This window comes from Ammodytes marinus (assembly GCF_949987685.1).
Source record: "Ammodytes marinus genome assembly, chromosome: 1".
NCBI lineage: Eukaryota > Metazoa > Chordata > Actinopteri > Uranoscopiformes > Ammodytidae > Ammodytes > Ammodytes marinus.
The window spans coordinates 25965629-25990971 of NC_137230.1; the positions used below are offsets into that span (position 1 = coordinate 25965629).

At 41.4% G+C, this 25343-nt stretch overlaps 2 protein-coding genes across 2 annotated transcripts; one reads left to right on the forward strand and one right to left on the reverse strand.

Annotated features, from left to right (window-relative positions):
- Window positions 1–40: 40 nt before the first annotated feature.
- LOC307251336 (serine-threonine kinase receptor-associated protein-like) lies at window positions 41–6709 on the forward strand (the record flags this gene model as incomplete). Its single annotated transcript, XM_080028677.1, is given in 13 exon segments — window positions 41–163; window positions 1219–1329; window positions 2131–2219; window positions 2696–2759; window positions 4727–4865; window positions 4938–5067; window positions 5347–5395; window positions 5399–5422; window positions 5424–5508; window positions 5710–5792; window positions 5883–5951; window positions 6318–6416; window positions 6584–6709. Coding segments are annotated over 13 exon segments (1191 nt in total).
- A 205-nt stretch (window positions 6710–6914) lies between these two features.
- wdr59 (WD repeat domain 59) lies at window positions 6915–25204 on the reverse strand (the record flags this gene model as incomplete). Its single annotated transcript, XM_080032879.1, has 26 exons — window positions 6915–7965; window positions 8417–8559; window positions 8655–8775; window positions 8903–8987; window positions 9649–9799; window positions 9902–10014; window positions 10468–10549; window positions 11352–11485; window positions 13660–13813; window positions 14405–14526; window positions 14774–14878; window positions 16722–16817; window positions 16975–17139; window positions 17595–17704; window positions 19224–19353; window positions 19447–19526; window positions 19907–20063; window positions 20307–20384; window positions 20785–20901; window positions 21007–21095; window positions 21694–21731; window positions 22107–22187; window positions 22303–22388; window positions 23480–23615; window positions 24141–24190; window positions 25151–25204. The coding sequence occupies 26 exons, from the start codon at window positions 25202–25204 to the stop codon at window positions 7730–7732; spliced, it is 2913 nt and encodes a 970-aa protein (XP_079889005.1). The 3' UTR covers window positions 6915–7729.
- Between the last annotated feature and the right edge of the window lie 139 nt (window positions 25205–25343).

Consider the following 25343-nt stretch of genomic DNA (forward strand, 5'->3'; position numbering starts at 1 on the left):
GTTAGCTAAACAAACAAACTTTCCACCGACTGTTTCAAGAATGGCCTCGAAAAACACTGACCCTTTATCGGTTGAGGAGCCTTCAGCAGAAGAAGACGAGGAACAAGACAGGACTAAAGAAGAGGGGAATGGAGATGCAGGAGAGTGGAACTACGAGGGCCAGGTAAGAAGCACGGTGACTCCATGACAGTACGTCACAAATGCTAGTCGTCAAAAGTACAAATTTCACATTTATTTGAGAGGTGGAAAAAGTATTCTCGCTTCAAAAATTATTCAAGTCAATATGTTTAACCATTAGTTGAATGTAGTGGTGTGTCATGGAATGATAATACTCATGTAAAGAACAACATGTTACTTACATTTGTACTGGCTCAGCTCAGAATATGCTACAATTCTTTAATTGCCAAATTCTCCAGCGAAGTGGTGTAGTTATTAGAGAGCCCCCCCCCCCCCCATTCCTCGTTTCATTCCGGATCCCCCTTTCCGTCCCTTTTCATCTCTGTCTCTCCACTGTCAATAAAGCATATTAAATGCCCCTAAAAGTACCGGTAACATATCTTTCTGCAATAGCTTCCATGTAATGTGACCTAGTGTCTTAATAACAATACAAGGAAATAATAGGGGCGACTGTGGCTCAGGTGGTTAAGCTGGTTGGCCAATGATCCTAGGGTTGGCGGTTCGATCCCAGCCCGGCCACTTGTGTCATGGTCGTTGTGTCCCTGGGCAAGACACTTCACCCACCTTGCCTCGTGTGAATGTGTATGACTGCTGTATGTTTGAGGTGGTGGTCGGAGGGGCCGATGGCGCTGAATGGCAGCCTCGCTTCTGTCAGTCTGCCCCAGGACAGCTGTGGCTACTATGGTAGTTTACCACCACCGGTATGACTGTGTGTGAACGAATTGTCTGGAACCCTGTAAAGCGCTTTGAGTATCATGAAAGGCGCTATATAAATCCAAGCAATTATTATTATTTTTATTAATACTAAATAAGAGTCGGACACACCTGTTTAAACATAGCATTTTGTACGTGTTGTGTTTATACTATGGTTTTAAAGTAATATTTTTATGGAAAATTCATGTGTGTTTTTTTTAAAACAGTTTACCAGCAGTGACTCAAAATCAGCACCAGAAGGCAACACTACATGGGCTACTTTGGACATAACTCTCTATGTTTGATTATAGTGTTTCTCATATTAATATTGCTTTCACGTACCTGCAGATTCCAGTGAAGGTGTTACGAGGTCACAGTGATGCGGTCACTGCTGCTCAACTCTGCTTCAGCGACAGCCGAGTCCTCAGCTGCTCGTCAGACAGAACTGCCATTCTCTGGGTAAACCAATGCTCCTGTTTACTGTTAAATGAAAAAACGCTGTTTTAGAGAACATGACGTAGTTGATCTACAGAAAATTGACCGGCTACTTTTTGGATAACTGAACTCGCATTAGTTATTTTATAAGTATTTTCTTTTTTCAAATGTGAGGATTGTAGGCTTTTCTTAGACATAAATACAGCAAAGACATGAAGAGTTCGTTTTGGACATTTAAGACTTTATGAATCTATTAAGCGTTGCTTAGAGGCCTGAATTTGAAAACTATTTGAAAGAAGTATTTTCGTGATAATATATTTTACACATATCTTTGTTCCAAAAAAGATTTACGAACAATTTCCATTCAAGCCCTTCACCAAGGATTCAACATAAAAAATATTACTTCAAATGTTTTAGTTTGTCATTGATCGACAGCACAGGGACCTCCTGTACAACCATTGAGTGAAGTTCACCTGCTTTTACTGAGACCTCAACAAATAAGAAGACAAAAATGATTACTTCAACCAATACAACAATGAGATTCAAATACATTATTTTCAAAATTGTATAAAAATGAATTATGAGCTACATTATATTTTTGAAACATATGACTGTAATAGATGCTTTTTTTATGTCACTTTTGGTCATGATGTCGCCCGCCTCACCACCACTGACAGAAAAAGTTAAAACTAACAGATATGACAAACTTCTGTTCTGCTGCACATTAGTCAGATGTCTAGACAAGCCGCCCTGTTTGGAGTGTTAGTAGATGGTTAGCTGTGATGCTAGCTCTAGAGCTCAAGCTTTGCCCTTTGACCTGTGCAGGATGTGGAGAACTGCAGACCTCTGAGGGTGTTTGATGGAGTTCATAGTAAAACCATCAGTGAGTGCACTGTGATCCCAAATAGCAACAGGTGAGTCTCAACTGACAATGTTGTTGCCTTTATTAGATTAATGATTAATCGATAATTTTAGATGATTAGTAAAAAAGCAAACAACAGTTGTGTATGAGAAAACACCAACACAGGATGGACCAAAGACAGCTGCCGGATGCACATTTAACTTACAGCTTCCAACACAGCTTCCTGCATCATTACTTTTTACTATTCTATTTATACTCTCTGTGTGATATTTAGCTTTATGGGTATTTAAGAGTTGCCAATAATGTGTGCCAAAAACAGTGACTACATGATACTATAGTAATCCAGAATCAGATGTCCCTACATTACTGTCTGTTAGAGTGTAGAGTTAATGGTGTTTGATTGACACAAGGAGTAATTTAACAGTATAATAAATGAAGAGGTTTGACTGACCGCATTAAGAGAAAGAGATTTTGCGGTGTTGGGGAGAGTAAAGTCAGTGTTGACTGGACAATCAATGTGTCTTTAAGGATGGCTACAGTGTCCTGGGATAAGAAGATGGTGGCCTGGGACCTTGAGACAGGACAGACTCTGGTAACTCCTTTTCTTTTCCCTGTCTGAAGTAGTTGTAGTAGTTGTCCTTTTGAGACTATTATTATTTATATCTGTATGCAGTGTTGACATTTGAAAAGGTGTTGTGTTTGAGGAGGCAGATGCTTTAATGACACATACAGGTCCTTCTCATATAATTAGCATATTGTGATAAAGTTCAATATTTTCTGTAATGTACTGATAAACATTAGACTTTCATATATTTTAGATTCATTACACACAACTGAAGTAGTTCAAGCCTTTTATTGTTTTAATATTGATGATTTTGGCAAAAAATTAAAGAAAAACAAAAAATCCCTATCTAAAAAAATTAGCATATTTCATCCGACCAATAAAAGAAAAATGTTTTTAATACAAAAAAGTCAACCTTCAAATAATTATGTTCAGTTATGCACTCAATACTTGGTCAAGAATCCTTTCGCAGAAATGACTGCTTCAATGCGGCGTGGCATGGAGGCAATCAGCCTGTGGCACTGCTGAGGTGTTATGGAGGCCCAGGATGCTTCGATAGCGGCCTTAAGCTCATCCACAGTGTTGGGTCTGGTGTCTCTCAACTTCCTCTTCACAATATCCCACAGATTCTCTATGGGGTTCAGGTCAGGAGACTTGGCAGGCCAATTGAGCACAGTAATACCATGGTCAGTAAACCATTTACCAGTGGTTTTGGCACTGTGAGTAGGTGCCAGGTCTTGTTGAAAAAGGAAATCTTCATCTCCGTAAAGCTTTTCAGCAGATGGAAGCATGAAGTGCTCCAAAATCTCCTGATAGCTAGCTGCATTGACCCTGCCTTTGATAAAACACAGTGGACCAACACCAGCAGCTGACATGGCACCCCAGACCATCACTGACTGTGGGTACTTGACACTGGACTTCAGGCATTTTGGCATTTCCTTCTCCCCAGTCTTCCTCCAGACACTGGCACCTTGATTTCCGAATGACATGCAAAATTTGCTTTCATCCGAAAAAAGTACTTTGGACCACTGAGCAACAGTCCAGTGCTGCTTCTCTGTAGCCCAGGTCAGGCGCTTCTGCCGCTGTTTCTGGTTCAAAAGTGGCTTGACCTGGGGAATGCGGCACCTGTAGCCCATTTCCTGCACACGCCTGTGCACGGTGGCTCTGGATGTTTCTACTCCAGACTCTCCACTGCTTCCGCAGGTCCCCCAAGGTCTGGAATCGGCCCTTCTCCACAATCCTCCTCAGGGTCCGGTCACCTCTTCTGGTTGTGCAGTGTTTTCTGCCACACTTTTTCCTTCCCACAGACTTCCCACTGAGGTGCCTTGATACAGCATTCTGGGAACAGCCTATTCGCTCAGAAATTTCTTTCTGTGTCTTACCCTCTTGCTTGAGGGTGTCAATGATGGCCTTCTGGACAGCAGTCAGGTCGGCAGTCTTACCCATGCTTGCGGTTTTGAGTAATGAACCAGGCTGGGAGTTTTTAAAAGCCTCAGGAATCTTTTGCAGGTGTTTAGAGTTAATTAGTTGATTCAGATGATTAGGTTAAGAGCTCGTTTAGAGTTCCTTTTCATGATATGCTAATTTTTTGAGATAGGAATTTGGGGTTTTCATGAGCTGTATGCCAAAATCATCAGTATTAAAACAACAAAAGACCTGAAATATTTCAGTTGGTGTGCAATGAATCTAAAATATATGAAAGTTCAATTATTATCATTACATTATGGAAAATAATCAACTTTATCACAATATGCTAATTATATGAGAAGGACCTGTACAGGTATAAGCTTTTTGAACATTTGTATACCATTAACATGCAGTGAATCTTCCCCCATTATGAATGGACTAATTGGTTCAACTTTTCTCTGTTTTTCACGTTAGACTGTCCAACTAACAGACATGTTATGGAGTGAATGATTAACTTAAAGAATAACAAGTACTTGATGGTCCAGTTTGTATGGAGATCAAACACCGATATGGTCTAATCCTCGTCACAGTGGAGGTGGAGGGAGGCCGGCCTGCTGACCTCCTGCAGCTGCTCGTCTGACGGCCGGCTTCTGGTTTGTGCTGCAGATCCGCAGAACGCCATTTACATCATCGACGCCGCCAGCGGACACACGCTGCACCGTGTGAGCGGTACGTCCGCAAAGTCACAAACTGTCTGTTTTTTTAACAATGCGTTTATTACACGTTTGTTTCCTCTTCCAGAACAACACCGGGCCACCATCACACGCTGTCGGTTTGACCCTCAGAGCAGACGGGTGGCCACGGTGTCTGCAGACCGGAAAATCAAACTTTGGGACCTGCTGGCTCAGAAAACCACCATGTCCATTAGCAGGTGACGAACAGCAGACACACTTAGTTATTCGTAACTACATTTGACTTAATATGGTATTATCAAAAACCTGCAAACAATTAAATTAACACATATACTAATTGTCACGTGTTTCTCATGGTGAAACCGTGGTGGCAGTGGTTGGTTATCCAGCTGATTGATAAGGATGATCTGCTCGTTGTAATTTAAAGAACATTGGAAATTAATGTTTTAAATTGTTTCTTCTTCTTTCTATCTGTGTTTCCTGTCTCTCCATCAGTAACCACAGCAACGTCGTCTCTGACTGCTGCCTCACCAACAACGGCCACTCCCTGTGTACGGCATCGTGGGATAAAAGTTTGAAGCTGTGGGACCTGCAGGGGGGAAAGTTTCGATCGCAGGGCGGGACCACACTGCAGAGAGGCCACGAGGGCAGTGTGAGCTCCTGCAACTTCTCTGCTGACGGTGAGGCCTACTATCTACCAGCTTTACTATCAGCAGTTTCTCTCACTAAAACATGCATGAAATATAATTGACCATCTAGCCAAGCTTTGAGTATGTTAACAATGGTGTCCAATGTTAACTCCAGAAATAAATCCCTCAAAGATTTTTAGTCCTGGCGCATGTTGTTTGTCTAATAAAACATTGTTGGTCATGTTAACACAGCAAACCTGCTGGTGTCTGGCTCCTATGACCGAACTGTTGCACTCTGGGATATGTCCTCCCTCTGCCAGACTCTCATCCTGAAGGTGATCAAACTGTCACCACACACTCCACTGTAATATACTGTAGTAATCTTCTGAAATGAGAGGCATCATGTTTTGTTGTTTTTATCACAGGGCCACAGTGATTGGGTGACACATGTGTCAATCGCTGCTGACAGGAAGTTATTGGCCTCTGCCTCCAAGGTACCAGTCCTCTGTATTTATATGATCACTGTCACGCTGAACTCAGCAGACGAGAATTGCTCAAATGAATTTCTACACACGTATAGAACTTTAAACAAGTAAAACCAAGAAAAATGGTTGATATTTACCTGATACAAACCGTTAGAGTAGGAAGACTGGTTTTCCCAAATACCTCTTAATGCTTTTGGATTATTGCGAAATAACTCTACAGTATCAGTGAAGTAAATGTTGATATGTTATTGATGCATGTTGCAGTAACACAGTGGAAATCACAGATATGTATATGATAAGTCTAACGCTGTGGTGCGTTCATGATCTGGCGAGTAGTTGCGACATTAGAGTTAAGGGTCTCCTTTGTCTCTGTAGGACAGAACTGTTCGTTTGTGGAACATAGAGAACATGGAGGAAATCCCTGAAGTCATGCAGAAGATGCAGACTGAAGGAACAGGAACTCACATCCTCAAGGTGAAAAACTATCACTCAGCGATTGGATGTGTGTATTCGTACATTTACTGCAAGTGACAGAGTTCAACATAAGTTTAACTTTATCTGATATTAAATGTTGTTTGTCTCATGATGATGACGTTAGTTTAAGTCCAGTCTGAATACTGACAGTAACGGTTTGTTTCCAGTGTGAGGAGTGTGGGAAGCCGTTTCCTGTGTCCAGACTACAGACCTCAGATCTGCTGACCCAGTGTGTCTTCTGTCGGCTCAAATCACCCTTCAGATACAGACCACAACCTCCACCTTTAATGTAACTTCCTGTGAATGAGGTCAAGTTTAGCCTCAAAGCAGCAGCTGGTAGGGACTCAACCTCTTGCTCATGGACAGTAAGGACACTAAGATCTAATGTCCCGTTGAGTTTTGGTCTTAGATTTGACACTTTGACTGAATTCAGACACTTTTATTATTATTATTTTACATAAAGTACATTGTAAACTTTTTGCACATTCTTTATTTTCTTCAGAAGTATGCAGAAAGTGTTTCCCTCCGCTTCACATTTAAATGTTACTAATGTAAGGCTGCTCTGAATATTAAGAGACACATCCAGATGGAAGCTAACCATAGATAGTAAATAATATGGATGTAGCATCCGGGCTGACCTCAGTTATTCACACGGCATCCAATAATCCTGGTTTGTGCGCGTCGCCATCTTGTGAGATTTTTACTCCGCCTCACTCCTCTTGCCGAAAAGGGGAATCGCCGTCACGTCGGGAGGAGGGAGATAGCTGGCGTATACCTCCGAGGCAAAGTGAGGGACAACGGGCGGAGAGCTGTCACTCAAGAGATCGCGCCAATACATTTTAACTTCCAAAAGAATAAAAACTAGCGTGGGCCAAAACAATTCACCCCCCTCAGTGTTGTCATGGAGATATGACCTAAACATACAGACTAAAATGGTTTTGTGGCCCAGGCTGTAAATAGGTTTAATAAGACTTTGAAAACGGCCTATCTAACAAGTGAGTCAAAGAAAAACTGCTCGTCTTGGCGCCACCCCCAGTGGCACTTTCTGGTTACTACAGTTGTAGGTCACTTCCTTATTGGATGCCGGTAAAAATCGCTGAGGTTGGGGCTTGAAGCTAACCCAACCAATGCCATCCTATCACATCCATCTCTCATTGGTCATCTCTGAGCAGAAATCCTCTGTTTGGGATCCAGTTTGTTCCGTTTGATTTTACAGCTTCCTCCATGAATTTCTCTGTGTATCAGAGGCTGATATCAGTGTCAGACTGACGAGACCCCTCCTTGTTTAGGAGGTGCGTTGGCTTTGGTCTGTATCAGAATGTGCTCTGCAGCAGGCAGTGGCAGCCGCAGCCAGCCGGACACTCGTCCTGCCGACGGAACCAGTCCATCATATGACTAGTGTGTCCTCCGTGTCCACAGCTCAGGCAGAAGTTGGAGGAGCCACGTACGGCCACGTGACAGATGGCACACTGGAAGGTAAGACGCTTACAGACGGCACACTGTGTACCACGAGCCTGACTGCGACAGTGGCAGCAATACACACCAAACTCTGCAGAGAGACGGCAGAAAGCAGCAGAGTTAGCAACAGCAATAACACAGTATGTCCAGGATGATCCACCCAATCAGATGTCTACATGGTGTGTTTGCTTTTATTCCTGAAGGAGACAGACTCCCACTTTTGACACTTTTTTTGGTCCGTGGTGCAGAAAGTATAAATTAGGTGTTAGTGTTTACAAAAGTCTCATAATTCTGAATCTTTACCTTTTTTTTGACAATATTAAGCTAAACAGGTAGGTGAACTATACTGCTCAATAGGTCTCTGACTTCATGTTTAAAAAAAAGAAGTAAACTTTGCCCCCTGATTCTGAAATGTCAAACTAAAGTGCTTTTGCTTCTTTTGCAAGTTATTACACTTGTCTTTTTACCTTCATTTATTTAAAAATTATACTTTTTATCTCCTGATTTTGATTTATGAAACTACAATTTGGAGAGTAACTTACCGATGCCCTTGTGAGGTTCAGGAGGGCACGTGGCGAACTTGAGCACATCTGCTTTTTTCTCCCTCAGACCCCAGCGGTACAAGATTTCACCGTAAGACTTCTTGAAGTCATCAAACTGCAGCGTGTTGGCCGGGTCCAGCAATCTGCAGCAAAATGACATCAGAGTTGTGTTAATGAAACACAAACCATTCACACCAGTTCTCCTACTGCGCTCTTTAAGTTCAGAGTCTAACGTCACCTCTTGTTCATGTCGTGCTGCTCCCGCTCTCGTTCTCGTGGATCTGTGTAGCCCTGGTTGCCATAGCGATAGTCGTCAGGAGAGGATTCACCCCAGGGGCTGGCGTGCTCTGCGTCTCGGCCTGCAAACAATCACAGATCAACTGATTGGGTGGATAGAAATCTAGACATCTTGTTCATTTCCGAACACTGTCAAGAGCGGTGTGGCAGTAACACAGCCGGCCTCTGTGCGGCTCTGTAGTGTCTCACCTGGGTTCCAGGGGGTTGCAGTGATGGAGTCAGAGGTGCTGGAGCACGAACCAGCAGATGTGACAGAGCCAGATGTGTAGCTGGGCTGAGACAACAACATGCATTATTACATCACTTCCTGTAGTTGATTTCAGCTTTTAAAACCCAACAAACCGTCAAAACACACAGAGCATGTTTGATTAGTAACAAAATTACTTAATCTAACATAATGTAGTTCAAAGTGCTGATTCAGGGCTTTCACATAATCACATTTATGTTTAGTGATTCACATTGTTTTAATGAAAATCTACATTTAAACAGACTATTGTGGTTTTATTTCTTACATTCTGCTGTATTTGTGTGTATTTTTAGTGGAACAATAATTCGGTTCTATGATACAATTTTTGTGGGTATCACTAAAAATGTGTACATTTGTATTGGCCTTCATGTAAGTTTCTCTTATTTAAATGCATAGATATTCTCAGTCACTAAAGCAGACAGCAAGTTAAGAGTTAATTCAAGTAGAGCTGCGATATATTATTTTAATTTTTTTTTTAAATATTAGGGTAGCGTGAGCTCCTGCAACTTCTCTGCTGAAGGTGAGAACCCTGAGCAAGGCAGCAACATTGACGGGGTCCGTTATATTATTGATTATTTTCTCAATTTGTAATTGTCAATTTAGTAAATGTTCATAAATAGGATACATTTTCTCACAATTTCCTAAACATTACGTTCCCAAATGTCCAAAATAAATCAATAAATCTTACATATCGTGAGTGGTGTGGTGGTAACATGGAGGAGCGGGATGGATGATGTCCATACAGAGAGTAACAGTCTGGAGGTGGTGTCTGAGCTCTGTACACACTGCACAGCATGGCCAGAGTCTGAACGTCGCTCATCTGACTGTAGTGATCCAAACTGACACACAAACAAACTGTCTTTAGTTTGGGCCCTGAACTCCTCACAGCACATGAAGCTAACTCTGATTCAAATGAAATCGGAGGAAACAAATCAACTCACAGAGTTTCCAGCAGTTGGCGTCCAAACGGGTGTCTGGCCCAGGGGGTCTCTGTGTCTGGGTCCGAGTCTGGACTCAGGTCCTGACTTGTAGCAGAAGATGCCAGGGCCCACACCTGCACAAACACAATATACAGATATGACAAACAAATGGTCTTGCCAATAATGGTATTCGAACAATATTGGTACTCTGTTGGTCATCATTAAGTGAGCTAGAAAACAATTATAAATAATGGTTTTATTATGGGTGAATTCTCCTGTTTCTCATAATCTAAATGAAATATTCACATATTCAATGAGTATTACAGAACAAAGCATTTCAAACAATGCATTCCAAACAATGCAGATCCAGGTCTAAAGATTATGACGGACCGTTGAAGTTTGGATTATTTTTAATTACTGTTAAGAGCCGCAGTGGATTAAAGATGTTGGCAGATGAAATTCAGACCGCTGCTATAGCACCATCATCAGGAGACCCCATTTTTGATTGTAAGTTGTTTGGGACCAGGCTTCTTGTTTCTCCTCCAATTAAAAGGATGAAAATAAAAATAAACTAATAAAATGGTTACCTTAGCGACGTCTCTGCGTCCGACTGTGAGCGCTGCCGCTGCATTCTTCTTACATGTTTCCTGGATGTCGTTCATGTTCAGACTGAGCAGGACAGAAAACATCTGCAGCTATTAACATAAATACATATTATTGGCATCCAAACATAAATAACTACAATATTTAGCTGACTTCAAACACGAAACAGACATAAGCTGGGAGGTTTTAACCGAAAGTCAACATGTATACTATCCACCAAGCTCTCTACTACTATTTATTTACTTGAGAACAGAGAGCTGAATAATGATGAATGGTCCAATTTTGCTCTGACTTCAGCCTATGAGCGTGTTATTGTCCAGTATTCCACCTGCCTGGACGCACATATATTTGAACTAGTGGACCATAAACAGTCTAGAATTGGCCAATGAATCTAGCGGAGAAATTCTGCAGCATACAAAAAACTTTTTTTTTTGCTGATTGATAACATTTTCAACTTCATACGTTTTGTGGACATAGGGTGGTGATCAGAGTTTGCATAGGGGTTGGTGGAATTTGCTTTAAAAGGGTAATTTCACCCAAAATAAAAAAGTAATAAAATCGTCAGGGACTATTTCTTCTGTAGAAGGTAGTTCCTGTGAAACTATGGGTTATTCAGTTTATAGAAAGTGAGAAAAACAAACTAAATTCAATTCAAACATTGACAGATAAAACTATAGGGAAGATAGGAAGTGGTTGTTCTGATATTTGGGTGAGTTGAAACTTTCATTTGTCCAATTTACTTTATTGTGATTTACACTTTTGAGACCGGAAAGTGTAAACTGATTATTTTCATTTTCGAATAATCAATTCATAATTTGGTCTATCAAATGAATTGCTGTTTTCATAAAGTTGGTTTCTGTTTTCTCACATGTAGCTCTCTCCCAGAGCTTTGTGGATGGGCAGCAGACAGGAGATGTCCTGGATGATGACCTTCCCAGCCAGTTTGATAGGACGGTTGCCGTAATCTGCCCCTTCTCGCTTCGTCTTATATCGGCGGGATTTCTAGCAGACAGACAGACAGACAGACAGATAGACAGACAGACGCACAGATGGGAGAAGGACGATGGAGACAGCAGGCCCAGAGGAGACAAAAAGTACCACCTGATTAAAAGTGGTCTGGATTACAAATTACATTTAAGATACTGTTCACACTGAGAGACACTGACTGATGGTGAGATTCAGACTGTTTCTATGAAAGTTTATAGTTAACACAGTCCATTTCATATATGTTTTATATCTGTGGCTCTTGGTTAAATTCAATCAACATTTGAGATAGATCTCAATTTGAGATGATCTTTTGTGGCTAAAGTTCCCTGACTGTGTCTTAACAGCAGTTGAAAGGACAAATTGATGTTCTGTTCAAGGGATGAAAAAGCGTTATTACTCAGAGGAACAATAGCTGCTTTTAAAAGTCAGACAGAAGTTCTAGAGATGAACTTCAACAAGACAAGGACATGAGTGTGATGTGACTGGCTGGCTACCTGGAGGTTTACATCTCCTTTCAAAATAAAACTAGAAAACGTATCAGTGAAGTATCAGTGCAGGTGTCTGACAGTGATACAACTGTTGAGCAGTTTGTCTCTGAGTGATCACAGTGTGAACACAAGTTAGTTTTTCAGTTTATTAAATAACTTATATGTAGCCTTAACAGCCAAATTACCTAAAAGATTGTTTGAAATTAATTAGACTACAGAAACCCACCTGTTGTTAAATGTTAGTTAACATAAACAGCTCAATACAGGAAAGCAGACAGGAAGTCAGGCAGCAGTTATTTGTTCTGAATTAGAATTTTGCTGGCAATGCTTGTCACTGCTATTCTTATTGCCTGAACCACGTGATAGCTGTGGTAATCATCCCTGCTTAATGCTACAAGATGGATATTCTGCGGCTGTGTGGGAAAATGTAGAAAAACAGCTTGATAGTTACCAAACTAAGTTATAATAAATCCTTCTGAATGGTGGGCCGCATTACGAGTTGACCTCCAGTCAAAGTAGCAACTGTACGTTTAGTTGCTGTGTTTGTATTAAACTGAGATGCACCGGGAAGCGATTACGAAATCATGTGTGTTTCTTTATACCTGTCATTTTGAAACACCTGAAGTAAACTAAATGATTGTAAATTACAAACTGGATCCAGTTTGGTTGATTCACACCAAAATTCACATTCAGGACACATGATGTAAATTTACTTTGTTAGTGACACAGCTCTCAGTCTGTGTTAGTCAAGACGAGGTCAGCTCAGGGAAATGCAAACAAACATTGTTAAAGTCCTAAAGAAGTGAAAATCAGAGAAAAGGAGGAGCAACGGAAAGGGATGAGAGAAAAAAGGCATCGATTGGTTTGATGGATGGACAGAGCTCTGTACCGGCCAATCATGGAGAGTTTGGACAGACCAGCGGCGCGAGGCAGGGATACGAAGCTTCTGATTGGAGGAGAATAGGAAGGAAGAGGGGCAGCATGGGGGCAGGTGATTGACCAGAGAATAACCACACAGGAAAAACAAAAATAAAAACAAACAAATAGAAGCCCATCAAAGAGATATCCAGTAGGAAGGGACATTCATATTGTTTGAAAAACACCACAAGATAACAGCGAGGTTGCGAGGTGTGTGAGTCTTCTGGAACTTGATCGGCTGCATAAAGAGCTGGCAGCACTCCTCATTCCCATTCCCCCTGAACTACACATCTACTCAGTGTATTTACTGGGGAGTGTGAAGCAAGCAGCTCTTCATGTGGGGCCAGGTAATGAGGTGTGTTTGTTTCAGTTATTTTATTACGACTCCTCATTACTCTTTTTATAGAAGTAAGACAGAGAACAAAACAAACAAGTTGGAAAAACAAGATTCATGTTGAGTCTATAATCAAATGACATGATTGGAATGTGGATTCTTCCGCTGGAGTTTAAATGCGAGGAAACAAACTATCTTGTTCCGGGCTTATTAGAGAGACATGGATACACCTTTATTTTTCTTGCATTAGGAGCACTCATACCTTATGAAGATGTTAATGTAATGCTCTTCACAGACAGACATACAGTGAGACAGATATCTCCCAAGAGTAGAGAAAGGGTTACGGGACTAATGCTCAGTTTGTCCAAAGCTGACAAAAACATTTAGACATCCACAAAGAAAACAGAGCATCTCTGGAAATGGTGTGTGTGTGTATACGTGTGTCTCACCCGCTCTTTATAGTAGAAGGAGGAGATGGAGACAGTGTCTTTGTCAGAGCGAGTGGGACTGCCGCTGTACAGTCGCAGAGTGCTCTGAGACTCTGAACGCATCTTCATCGGAGTCAGTACTCCACTGTGATAGGCCGACAGAGCTGACAGGGACCTGAACACACACACAGATACTGTAGGTCCAAAACGTATTTAGTCTGGCTTAGCACAAAGACTGGAAGCACACAGACGCGTAACCTTGATCTCAAAGAGAATACCTGGTATTAAATGTTTAATGTGATTTAATTGTTGTGCTAAATTGTTTTTGTAGAGATGACACTGATGTGTGTGTTTGGTGTATGGCTAGGTAGAAAGTGACGGCTACAAGTGTTTATAATTGCATTATATGCTGCCGTTGTGTCTTTCCCTAAGGGTCTGGTTAAGCTGCCAGTATGCTCCTGTAGAATTGCTCACCCCCCCACCATTATTTTTTAAGTATGTCAACACATCTCATCATAACTTCCTATAGCTCCACAAAAAAAACATCAGTAAGAAGTAAGTGTGAGAGGGAGAAAGGATATGGAAGAGGAAGATGAAAAAATAATGGAGTATGAAGAACGCATCTCATTCTGAACTGCAGCTCATATGACACAGTCGCCCTCCAATAACTTTTGTCTCAAGATATGATTTTGATTTAATCCATGTAGGTGCAAATGATGCCATTACCATTTAAGACTCTTAAAAACCCCTCTGTGGTTTTATTTACCTGGGAGTGGGCTCAGTGGTCGGGACAGAGCGGTGCATTGTGATTGGCCGGGTGAAGTAAACCAGACAGCCAGTGCCACAGAAACGAGCGCCAGATGTCCGAGGGAACGGGATGTTGGCGTCCTGGAAAAAAAAATAAGAAAAAAAAACACGTTCTAAAAACATACAGGGAAAACCTACTACCTTTCATTTTTTGAGTAAGGGCAAATATTTTGCTCATGAGTATTTTGTACACAAACTTCCCCACACTCCTGTGGTGTCCAATGAGTTATTTTTTAATCTATCTTATACCTCACTTGATTTCCTACATTCTACTCCTGCTCCTCATGTGGATGTATGTGTTTGCTGTAAAAGAGTCCATGTTTGTTACCTGATAGGAGCCGTATGTGTTGGTGACTCGAGGGAAAGCCTGATGTGCTGGAGTGACGGGGTTGGACAGCACAAAGGGGCCGGAGGCTGGGCCGTCCTCCTGCGTCTGAGAGAGGAAGTATCAAACTGCTGAGCCATAATGTTAAGAAGATTAAATCACAGGACGCAGAATGGGGAATAAAATGTAAGACTGTATTATCAGAGGTGGCACATGCTATTGAGACGCTTGATAACAACAAAACATGTGGTACAGATGGTATTGCTGCAGAGCATCTTAAGCATGCCAGCTATAGGCTCTCTCCACTGTTAGCCATGTGTTTCACTGGTATCATGGTGCATGGTGTTCTCCCTGACTCCATCTTGTCTGTTTTGCTGGTTCCTGTGCTTAAGGAGAAGGCTGGCAAATTACCCTTGCCAGTACCCTGTCTAAGGTGCTGGAAAAAAATATTTTAAATAGGATGGAAATGTATGTATTAACTACAGACAATCAATTTGGATTCAAGAGAAAACATAGTACTGATTTATGCATTTATGCTCTAAAGGAGCTTGTCGCTAAATATCAATGCCAAAACACCTCTGTTTCTCTGTTTCATTGATGCCTCTAAGGCATTCGATAGAATCAACCATGCAAAACTATTTGGAAAACTACTTATGAGAGATGTTCCTAAATATATTATTAGAATTGTAATGTATATTGTATGCTCAGCAAACATTCCAGGTCAAATGGGATAATGCTGTTTCTGATCCTTTTCATGTGGTGAATGGGGTCCGTCAACGAGGAATCTTATCTCCTATTCTTTTTAATGTATATTGATGACCTTTCAAGACAGCTAAATGAATGTACAACAGGATGTATTGTGGGAGATCAAGTTGTGAATCATCTCATGTATGCTGATGACCTGGTTTTACTTTGTCCATATTCTGCTGGGTTACAAGAGCTGTTGAGGATATGCACACAATATGGAAGAGAATTTGACATCAACTATAATGCCAAAAAGAGTAGGGTCGTTGTTGTGAGATCTAGAGAGGACAAAAAATCCTCTTTTCCTGCTTTCCACCTCTCAGATGGTCTCTTAGAAATATCCACGGAATTAAAATATCTAGGACATGTCTTCTCAGATGATCTCATGGATGACAGTAACATTCGTCGTCAATGGTGTAAAATATATGCACAGGCCAACATGATGATGAGGAAATGTTCCATGTGTTCCACAGATGTTAAGTGTGCTCTGTTTAGGGCTTATGTCACGCCGCTGTATACAGCTCATCTCTGGTCCTCTTACAGAGTGAGAAGTATGCAGAGTGGCATATAATGATGCCATGAGGTTGTTGCTCCGTGTTCCTAGGTGGCACAGTGCTAGCCAGTTATTTGTGTCCTCTAATGTGCCTACATGTCAGGCACTGTTACGAAAGTTAATGTTCAATTTCATGTGTCGATTGGATTTATCAGAAAATAGCATCATTATAGCCTTAACCAACCCTATGATGGGCTATAGGTTCACATCCAGGCTTCGAAAGCATTGGCATGATAGCTTGCACCTATTTTAGTACAGTATTTTATTGAGTAATGTATTTTAATGTGTTCTGTGTGTGTGTGTGTGTGTGTGTGTATGTTGGATGTGAGTGGACCATCTGAGTCCTTAATAAAGAGTATTATATCAGTGTGAAGTATGTCCCTTGAACAACCATCCTGTGTGGATTATGAACATCCTAAAACGTCCTTGACGTCTGGACAGGAGTTGTTGACATTTCAGTGAAAAGAATCAAAGAAAATATTATAAACATGCATTATGAATCATCTTAATTTTTGTGTTGGACAGAATTGTTTTCATCTCACACTCACAGGTAAGGGAAAGGAGGTAGGAATGGGAACATTTAATTAGGGATTGTTTTAAAGGAAATTAAATACCCTATATATTTTTGTGTTTGGTGGTTGTGTTTGTCCTCACCATGTCCGACTCCAGACAGGACACCAGCTGTCGGACACACGGCTCCAGACAGTTCTGGTTCCTTTTTACCTTCTGAAGAGACGTGTCTGTCAGAATCTGTGAAAAAACACAAAAAGAACTCAGAAGACCTCAATCAGTATTATATTTAGCTGAGGAAAAAAAATACAAGAACATATGTTTAAAGTGTTTAAATAAAAGGTGAATATTTCATAAAGGAAATGTTGTGTAGTGGTGTATTTGGGAGCGTCAGTACCTTCTGGATCTTGATCCTCATGGCGGAGGGGATGGTTGTCGGGGAGACGAACTGGAAGGTGGGTGCGGCGTTGTTGGGATACTGGGCGGGAAACTTGACCACCAAGTGAACTTGATGGCTACCGAAGTGAGCCGACACCACACAGCTGCGATTCACTGCATCCATCTGCACAAAACAAAGCTCTTTTAGCTTGATGTCACTTCCTCTTTGACAGTTCTCCATCTGCCGCATAGCCTACTGCTTGATCACCCATTCACTTGATCCTAAATAATTAGGACATTTCTTTAGATTCTTTAGATATTGCTTTTACCTAATATTAGTTTCTTATTAACAGTGTTTACATTTACTTCATAACTGAAAAAACGCTGTTAATCACAGAGTGAAACCGGTTGGGAACAACATAATCAACAGGAGTCCGGTATCATCTACAGATACACATATAAAGAGCGATGAAGACACTGTGACTGATCAACAAATTAAAATCACTTAAATTATGAAAAGGCTTGCTTATGAAGTTATGTGCAGTTTGCTGTATATATACCGGAATCCATTATAATAACACTGCAAAAGCTCAGCCTGCTCAGCATAAAGAAAATGTCTTTTAAATGTTAGAGTCTCACCTCCACGTTGACGTTTCTAATCTGCAGGTTGACCAGAGAGAACTCCTGCTGCAGAGTCTGAGGGGGCCCTGAACCCACCGCGGAGTCCTGACGGCCTCCAGAGTCCTGATCTGAGAGACAAGAGGACGGAAAGAGGACAGGTCAGAGTCCAGCATGAGAGTGAGAGATAGTCCATCTGAGAGGACTAACTGTGAACTGAAGTTTGGTTTAATATGTGATGGTAGATTTTGGGTAAGCCAACAGAAGCAGATGACAAACTTTACGTTCACATGGATGGTTAAAGTATTATTTGGGCTTTAGTGGTGTCTCAATGCTATCCCACATACAATACGGATCGAATACAATATGTACTACAGTATGTACTAGAAAATCCACATACTGTACCTTTCATTATTTCTTTCTTTTTATACAATTACTTTTACATTATATGATCTACATCAGGGGTGTCAAACTCATTTTGGTTCGAGGGCCACATACAGCCTCTCTGATCTCAAGTGGGCCGGACCAGTAAAATAATGGCAAAATAACGTACATATGTCAAATCCAAATCTTTAGCTTTGTTTTTCAGTTATATGCTTTATAACTCAGCCTACATATGTAACCTACATTATCACGGATCACAAGGGATCTCTGTAGCCCCCACGAAATGTCTTAGTAAAGGTTGCTGCTGGCCATGGGAATAGGAGGTGCGGCGCAGCAAAAATGTTGGGGGTATTTTGCTCAAAGATGCCAATACGCACTAATGAAATAAACAACTGTTTATTTGAATACACAAATACAACAGGCACTGACCTTACAGTTGTCCAATTGTGTTTACTATATGTACAGGGACAAATTTTGTGCAAATATGCAGACAGTACAAATTACAATTAAATAAAAGTGCAACTTCTACTGTTTTGATTTATTTTTAAATACAGAGGTTATTTGTTGTTTTGGAATACGTTTTTCCCAATTTAATTTAATTTTAATTTAACTTACTTTTTTTTTTTTTAAATGCTCAGAAATGTGTGCTCTACAAGTCGCGGGCCAGATGTTTGACACCACTGCCTTAGACACTTGACACAATCAATCATCAATATTAGCATGCTATTTGGCCATATATATTGGCCTATTTACAGCCCTCAGAAAACTGACAGCTCTTCTTAGATGCAAGTTCATCAATTCATGGCTTAAAATCCTGAGCTGTAGAACTTTCAGCAGACATTCCTAGCTGTAAGCCACGTAAATTTCCTAACAGTTGGGAGTGTATGCGACTTGCGGATATGGCACAGGCTCCATGAAGAAGAAAAAAAAAAAATGTGGCCCGCGGGCCTTGAGTTTGACACATGTGATCTACATGCTCATATAGTGTGTAGTCTGTTGTAAGTAGGACACAGTTATAGTCATTTTCTGGCCATATACTATATGCTTATTATTTGCTTTCTGGGTTTCATGGTTCAATGAAACAAAAAGTGTCTGAAATCCACATTCAGAAATCTAATACCTTTCTTTGCCATAATAAGCTGGGCTGACTTTTTTTCAGTGGAAAATGCCTTTTCCAGAAGAGCTCAGACACCGTGTGAGTCTGCAGTATATCACATTGAAGACATTACTTACTTAATGCAATGTCTACTTATTTACTTCTCTCACCCTGCAGGTTTTCGGCGACGGGGCCGACGCTGCGCTGACTCCCAGTCTCCTGAGACAGCAGAGACTTCTGTGACTCCACGGTGAGAGACATCCCCTCCATCAGGTCCTCCACCACGTCACTGACACACAGCTACACAACAACAACAACAACAACAACAACACATGTACATCAGGATAAATCAAAGGCAGTAGAACACTCTCCTCTCTGAGGCGTCATACTGACCTTCTGCAGCTGAGGATCCACCCTCCATATCCTCAGAGTCTGGTCTCTGGACCATGTGACCAGCTGGTAATCCTTGGAGCCTGCAGAGTCAACAAACAACAAAATGTTAGGTTTACATTTTGATGTTACCCATTGACAGATAACCCAAAACTGACTTACTATTTAAATATTCAAAATAACATGTTCAAGCCAATTTGTGCAGAGTATGAAAAGTTCTGACGTTGGTGCACCCCAGTTGTTATAACAAAAGCACATGTTTAGCTTAGCTTAGCACAAACACTGGAAGCAGGGGTCAACTGCTAGCCTAGCAACGTCAAAAGAGAATCCACTTCACCGACTGACTGACGCAGAACTCGTTGATCGTGTGGACATTTGAATGAATATACTGGAAAGCAGCACTAAAGAACGGAAGGATTTGCAGGATGTGTGGGAACTTCTTGTAAAGCATGTGATTGATCACCTTCTTTCTGCGGCCTCCACTGGAATTCGAGCACCACATCGTCATGACCGACGAAGGCGTGGACGGGACTGTTGAGGTCGAGGGTGCTCCACAGTAACAGACTGTTCTCTCTCCTCAGCTGAGGAACCATCACTGTGACCAGACCGTTAGAGAAGGGCTGACCACACACAGGAAACAAGGCATGATCCTTTATAAACCGGCATGGCTGATATCATTTATTATTTTAGCACATAGATGTCATTGTCTGCATATAAATTGGCTTATTAGTAAGTAAGTAAGTAATAAGTGCACACTGGTCAAATGACATACTGAGTGTGCAGAGTTCTAAACAGTTAATGTTCTGTAATGCTAAATTTCCCTGATGGGATCATCAAAGTTTGATCTGATTCTTGGTACTCACAGTGTACCTGGCCTTCCACACTGGAACCTGGCAGGACAGAATGTTCAGATACTTCCTGGGCTGTCGGTAATCCCAAAACTAAACACACACAGACAGACAGACAGACAGACAGATAGACATTCAAACACAAACACCGACAACATGTACAAGTTAAATGCTGATGACTAGGTGTGGACAGGAGGTGTTGAATAGCAGCAGTGAAAGAGTTCAGCTTCATCCTCAGAAAATATTTTGAGTTATCTTAAAAATATGTCTCAAAAATGTTTTTAAAGACACGTGATTAGAGAGATCCTTAAATAAAGTGTTTTTTTCTCAAAGCCACAGTGTACTGTCATGTGAACATATCCTCCATGGCAGAGTCACTGAAAAAGATTTCCCTCTTAGATCCAATTTGGGTCTTTCCCTGTCAGATTGAAACCCTTTTAATAACCCAACACCAACAACAGCTTTGACTTTGAGTCTGCTGGTTTCTCCTCACCCTCACTGAGTTGTCCTGGCTGGACGTGGCAAAGATGTACTCGTTGTCCGGGTGCCAGTCGAGCCCGTGAATCTTAGACAGGTGAGCCGCCACATACTCCACCGCAGTGTTCGGCTTCTGTTCAGAGAAAATCATACAAATGTTTTTACTACAGACGTACACACTCACTCACACACACACACACACACTGTGTGGCTCAAATAACATGTGTTGTCTGCTCACCCTTTTATCCCAGATCCGTACGTCTCCATCATGACTGGACGCCAGCAGGTATTGGTTCTTCCTGTTCCACTTCACCTGAGATGCCCCGGCTGGAAGCAAGAGAGGCGGAGTGACGGAATCGATCAATGGATGAACCAGGTGGTGAAACACTTGTGATTTTAAATGTCTACTTTATAATGCTGATCTCTCGGTTTGTAGATGAATAAAGAAAAATAATACAAACTGGAGTTATTGAAGTTAAAGAGGAAGAAATACGCCTTATTCATAGGCAGGTGGAGCCTTCAAAGACACTACCCACAACCCACAAAACAAACTCAAAGCAAACATGTATGCTAATGATTTGCTTTGATGGCACACTCGGAGGTTTGAGATTTTAATCTCATCAGCAAAAACAATTTGACTTGTTCTGTTGATTTTAATAAAGATAATAATAAACTTATCAGCGTAGAAATAATAGCACACAAACATGTGGTTGTTCCTCAACTCTGAATTCTCAAATGTTGTGTCCCACACCTAGAGGCCTTTTCTATAAGCTGCATCACCACACACCAATGTTACTTTGATCAAACTATAAATTTAACCGACAATGATTGGTCATCTCTTGTCTGCCAGATAAAAGAAAATATCAATCTACAAACCGAGCAACCAGTATAAATAAAAAAGCAGTTTGGTTGATTAAATACTCACCAACAGCCGATAACGCCACTGTAGGCTTCCGTGTGTCTCTGTGTAGTCGAACAGAGAAACTTTAAGAGACTGAACAAGATCAACTGAAATAATGTTCTAATCAAACAAATCAGCACAAGAAACCTGTAGCAGAAAACTAGTTTATATATTTATTTTTTACATCGTCATTCATGGAACAAACATTTAATTAAGATGTAAAGTTCACTCTATAAAAGTTAGTTTACCAAAATATGTAGTGGTTTGTCAACCACTGTTTCCAAACTCAAGAACAACTTGTGAATTTAAACTTGTAATCCAACGTGGATGAGGAGTCTTTCAAATGCTGAACAAATTGAATTTTCGACAATTCATGATTCAGGTCACGGATTGGAGCTGCCTATGAAACTGATGTAATTCTCCTAATTTGCTCTCACCTGGTGTCCCAGATGTAGATGTAGGTGTCCACAGAGCTGGTGACCAGCAACTCAGGCTCAAACCATGACCAGTCCAGATCACTGAGGAACAACACATCACAGTGAGGTAAGTCCATGATCACATCACATAGACTCCAACACAGAGAGTCACTGCTGCCTGTTATCCAGCATAGAGGTGTGTTCATATCTAACTTACCTGATGACCCGTGTGTGTCCCTGCAGGGATGTGTGAACATCTCCACATCCGTCCCTCCAAGAGTACAGATCCACACGCTGGTTACTCTGAAGACAAACACATCAATCAGTATGTTTTAGGGCCTACTCACACAAGGGCCGTTTGCCTGTTCCGTGCTGCAGGAATATTCAGCACGATTCCCCCCCTCCCCACTCCCCCCGATGGCCCGTGGTCACACTGCTCGTGGCCTGGGCACGATTGCACCTTGCCTACGTCACCGTGCGCGTTTAGGATTTGGAGCGTAGTCTACTTGTAGGCTATACGACTGTTTGTGAATATTTTCATCCGGCCAAATTTGCATCATATATTCCACTTCCACATTAGAGCAACGAGAATCCTTAAGCAATTGTTTTTTTTAAATGTAGCCTTGACGTAATAGGTCGCGGTGGACAGTCTCATATTTGTGCAGCACGCTGTTTATTATTAATAAAACAGCCCGTCATCAGACCATACGTACCGGATGGTTTTACACACATTGATCGCTCTATCAAGTAATCCAAGTCAGAACTTTTTGTATGGGCAGAGATCGTTATTTTAAGTGTCTTTATAAAGTAGCTACTGTTTCCTTATCACCGGGCCGCGGAGTCCCGCTGTGTGTTGTGTTGGGTTCGTCTCAACCGCCATGCGTAAAGGCATTATTATGAAAAAAATCATCTGACGAACGTGAGTAAACACGAAAACCTTTTTGCTTTGCTTTCTGCGCTCACCTATTTAGCTCTCTCCCTTTTATTAGCCCACACCTAGGCCTACACACACGTTAATTCTCACACATTTTATGTAGCTACAAGTCCAAGTGGTGGGCAATTCTGGTGCCGACTAGTAAGGCAGCGGACGTTAACGGACCTGCATTCTTAATACATTCACGTCAGGAACGCCGCCTGTGCGCTTGCTTTTGCGCGTGTCATCTCATTAGCATCTGTACTTTGGCCACGGCACACCTCTCCCAAGTGTGCCGTGGCCAAGGGGCTGTTCCGTGCTGGAATACGGATGGCGTGGTCACACTAGCCAAACGTTCTAGACTTTAGAATGCAAATGAGCTTGGGCACGGGGCCGCGGCCCTAGTGTGAGTGGCCCCTTAGGAGCAGATTTTCTTCATTTTGCATTGTGCATCGTTCTCACTGTGGACAGCAGAGCTCACCGAGGCAGCAAAGACATGGGACTCTGACCGATGGGGATTCCACTGGACCGTACCAACATCCCATTTACTCTGACGGCTGATTTTCCTCGGAGGCTCAGACGGTGCTTCCAGGTTCACCATGTAGAGAAAGCGCCGCCTGGATAACATTTTAAAAGAGAACAAAGAGAGAGAGTCTTGTAGAAGCGTTATGTGATTGAGGGTTATTCGCTTCTCCGCTGGGTCAACTTTTCTCCTTATTTCAAGGAAATAAGTCTGGTTTTATTTTTGACACAATCTGATGAGTGCTGACTGACTGAAGTAAGAAGACCCACTGCACGCAAACACATTCAGCAATGAGCGTGTCATCATTTGCCAGCTGGAGGTCTATGGAACTAATACGGACATGTTTGCAGTCACTGACCAGTACCACGTCGCCTGGAATCCCACAATGCCCTGTAAAGTAAATGATTTGGATCCCAAAGCTAACAAATATGATATCTTATGATTACTTTTACATGCAGCTCCATCAACAGTTCAACTTGTTAGTTATTCTTTGGTGACCTGCTTCCTCCCATCAGTCGGTGTCACAGTCAACACACAGGTCTAAACTGAGATACATTAATCTTTTTTTATATATTATCCCAGTGAAGAACTGTGGTGTGTTCAAGTGAACCAAACTTACCCAGACAGCACGGCGTGAGAACCCAAACAGTCCACTGACATCGCGGTGGCCTGAAAAGTGAAAACACAGAAGAAAAAGGTAAGGGTGATAGTTGGTCTGAAGGTTAGCCTTTTTTCCTTTTTGTTAGTTTCTTATTTTACTACATGGACTAAAAAGCAGATACTGGATTGTTAAGCGTGTTGCCAATATTTGAAAGTAAAAATTTAACATTTTCCTATTTATTTTCCTACAGTAACACTTTACAAACATTTTAATAGGGATCCTTTAAACAAAGTTCTGATCCAGATCTGTAGTGTTGGATTATATTGATGAATGTATGTGTCTATCACTTTAATGTTGCAGCTGGTAAAGGTGATGGCTTCATATTCTACTAGGTAGCTTAAGTTCACCCTGTGCATCAATTAAGTTTTATATTAATCTATAATACTAAATCATGTATCAATTGCAATTATGTGGACGTCCAAATAATGTGCAGATAAATGCTCCTGGGGTCTTCATGTTTCTCTAATGTGAGGAGTTTTTCTACCGTCTGTTTAAAAAGTTCAAAGTTCAACTTCTATTTACATGTCTTGTTATTTCGACCCAAAGACGTCCAGTTTACGATTCAAAACAGAGAAAAGTAGGGAATCTGAAACACTGCAGAAACATCAGCTGCAACCAGAGGAGGTTCGGGAACCGAGACACAATTTGCCACTACATTATTTTAACATTCTCTGAACTTGAGGACCTTAAATCTATTTATTATGTTTATAGTTTTAGTAAGAACTCTGATTTCTGGATCAGCCTTTAACTTTTTGTCAAAGCTGTAAAAAAAAAAGGTGTTTTACTTAATTAAAAAACGTGAACGATTATTCGTATACTTGCTGCAGAACTTAACTAAAGAGGGTAGGTGTGGCGGTGTAAATTGACTTTGTTTCACGTTGTTAAATTGTCCTCCACCTGTTCACCCCGGCAGTTACTGACAGACTGTCAATCATTTCATTCAGTTCTAAGCTATCGGATAGAAATACCTGGGCATCCCGAAACTCAACCACAACATTTTCACTGCTCCAGCGGGCCGCCATCTTTGCTTCGACTTCCCCTGTCAACAAAACGTCACGTGGTCGTAATCTTACATCACGCTGCATTCAAGATCTCTTTGGAAAACAGGGAGATTTCAACAGGTTGCGATATTAATCCCAACGAACAGCATTTTGGTTAAAA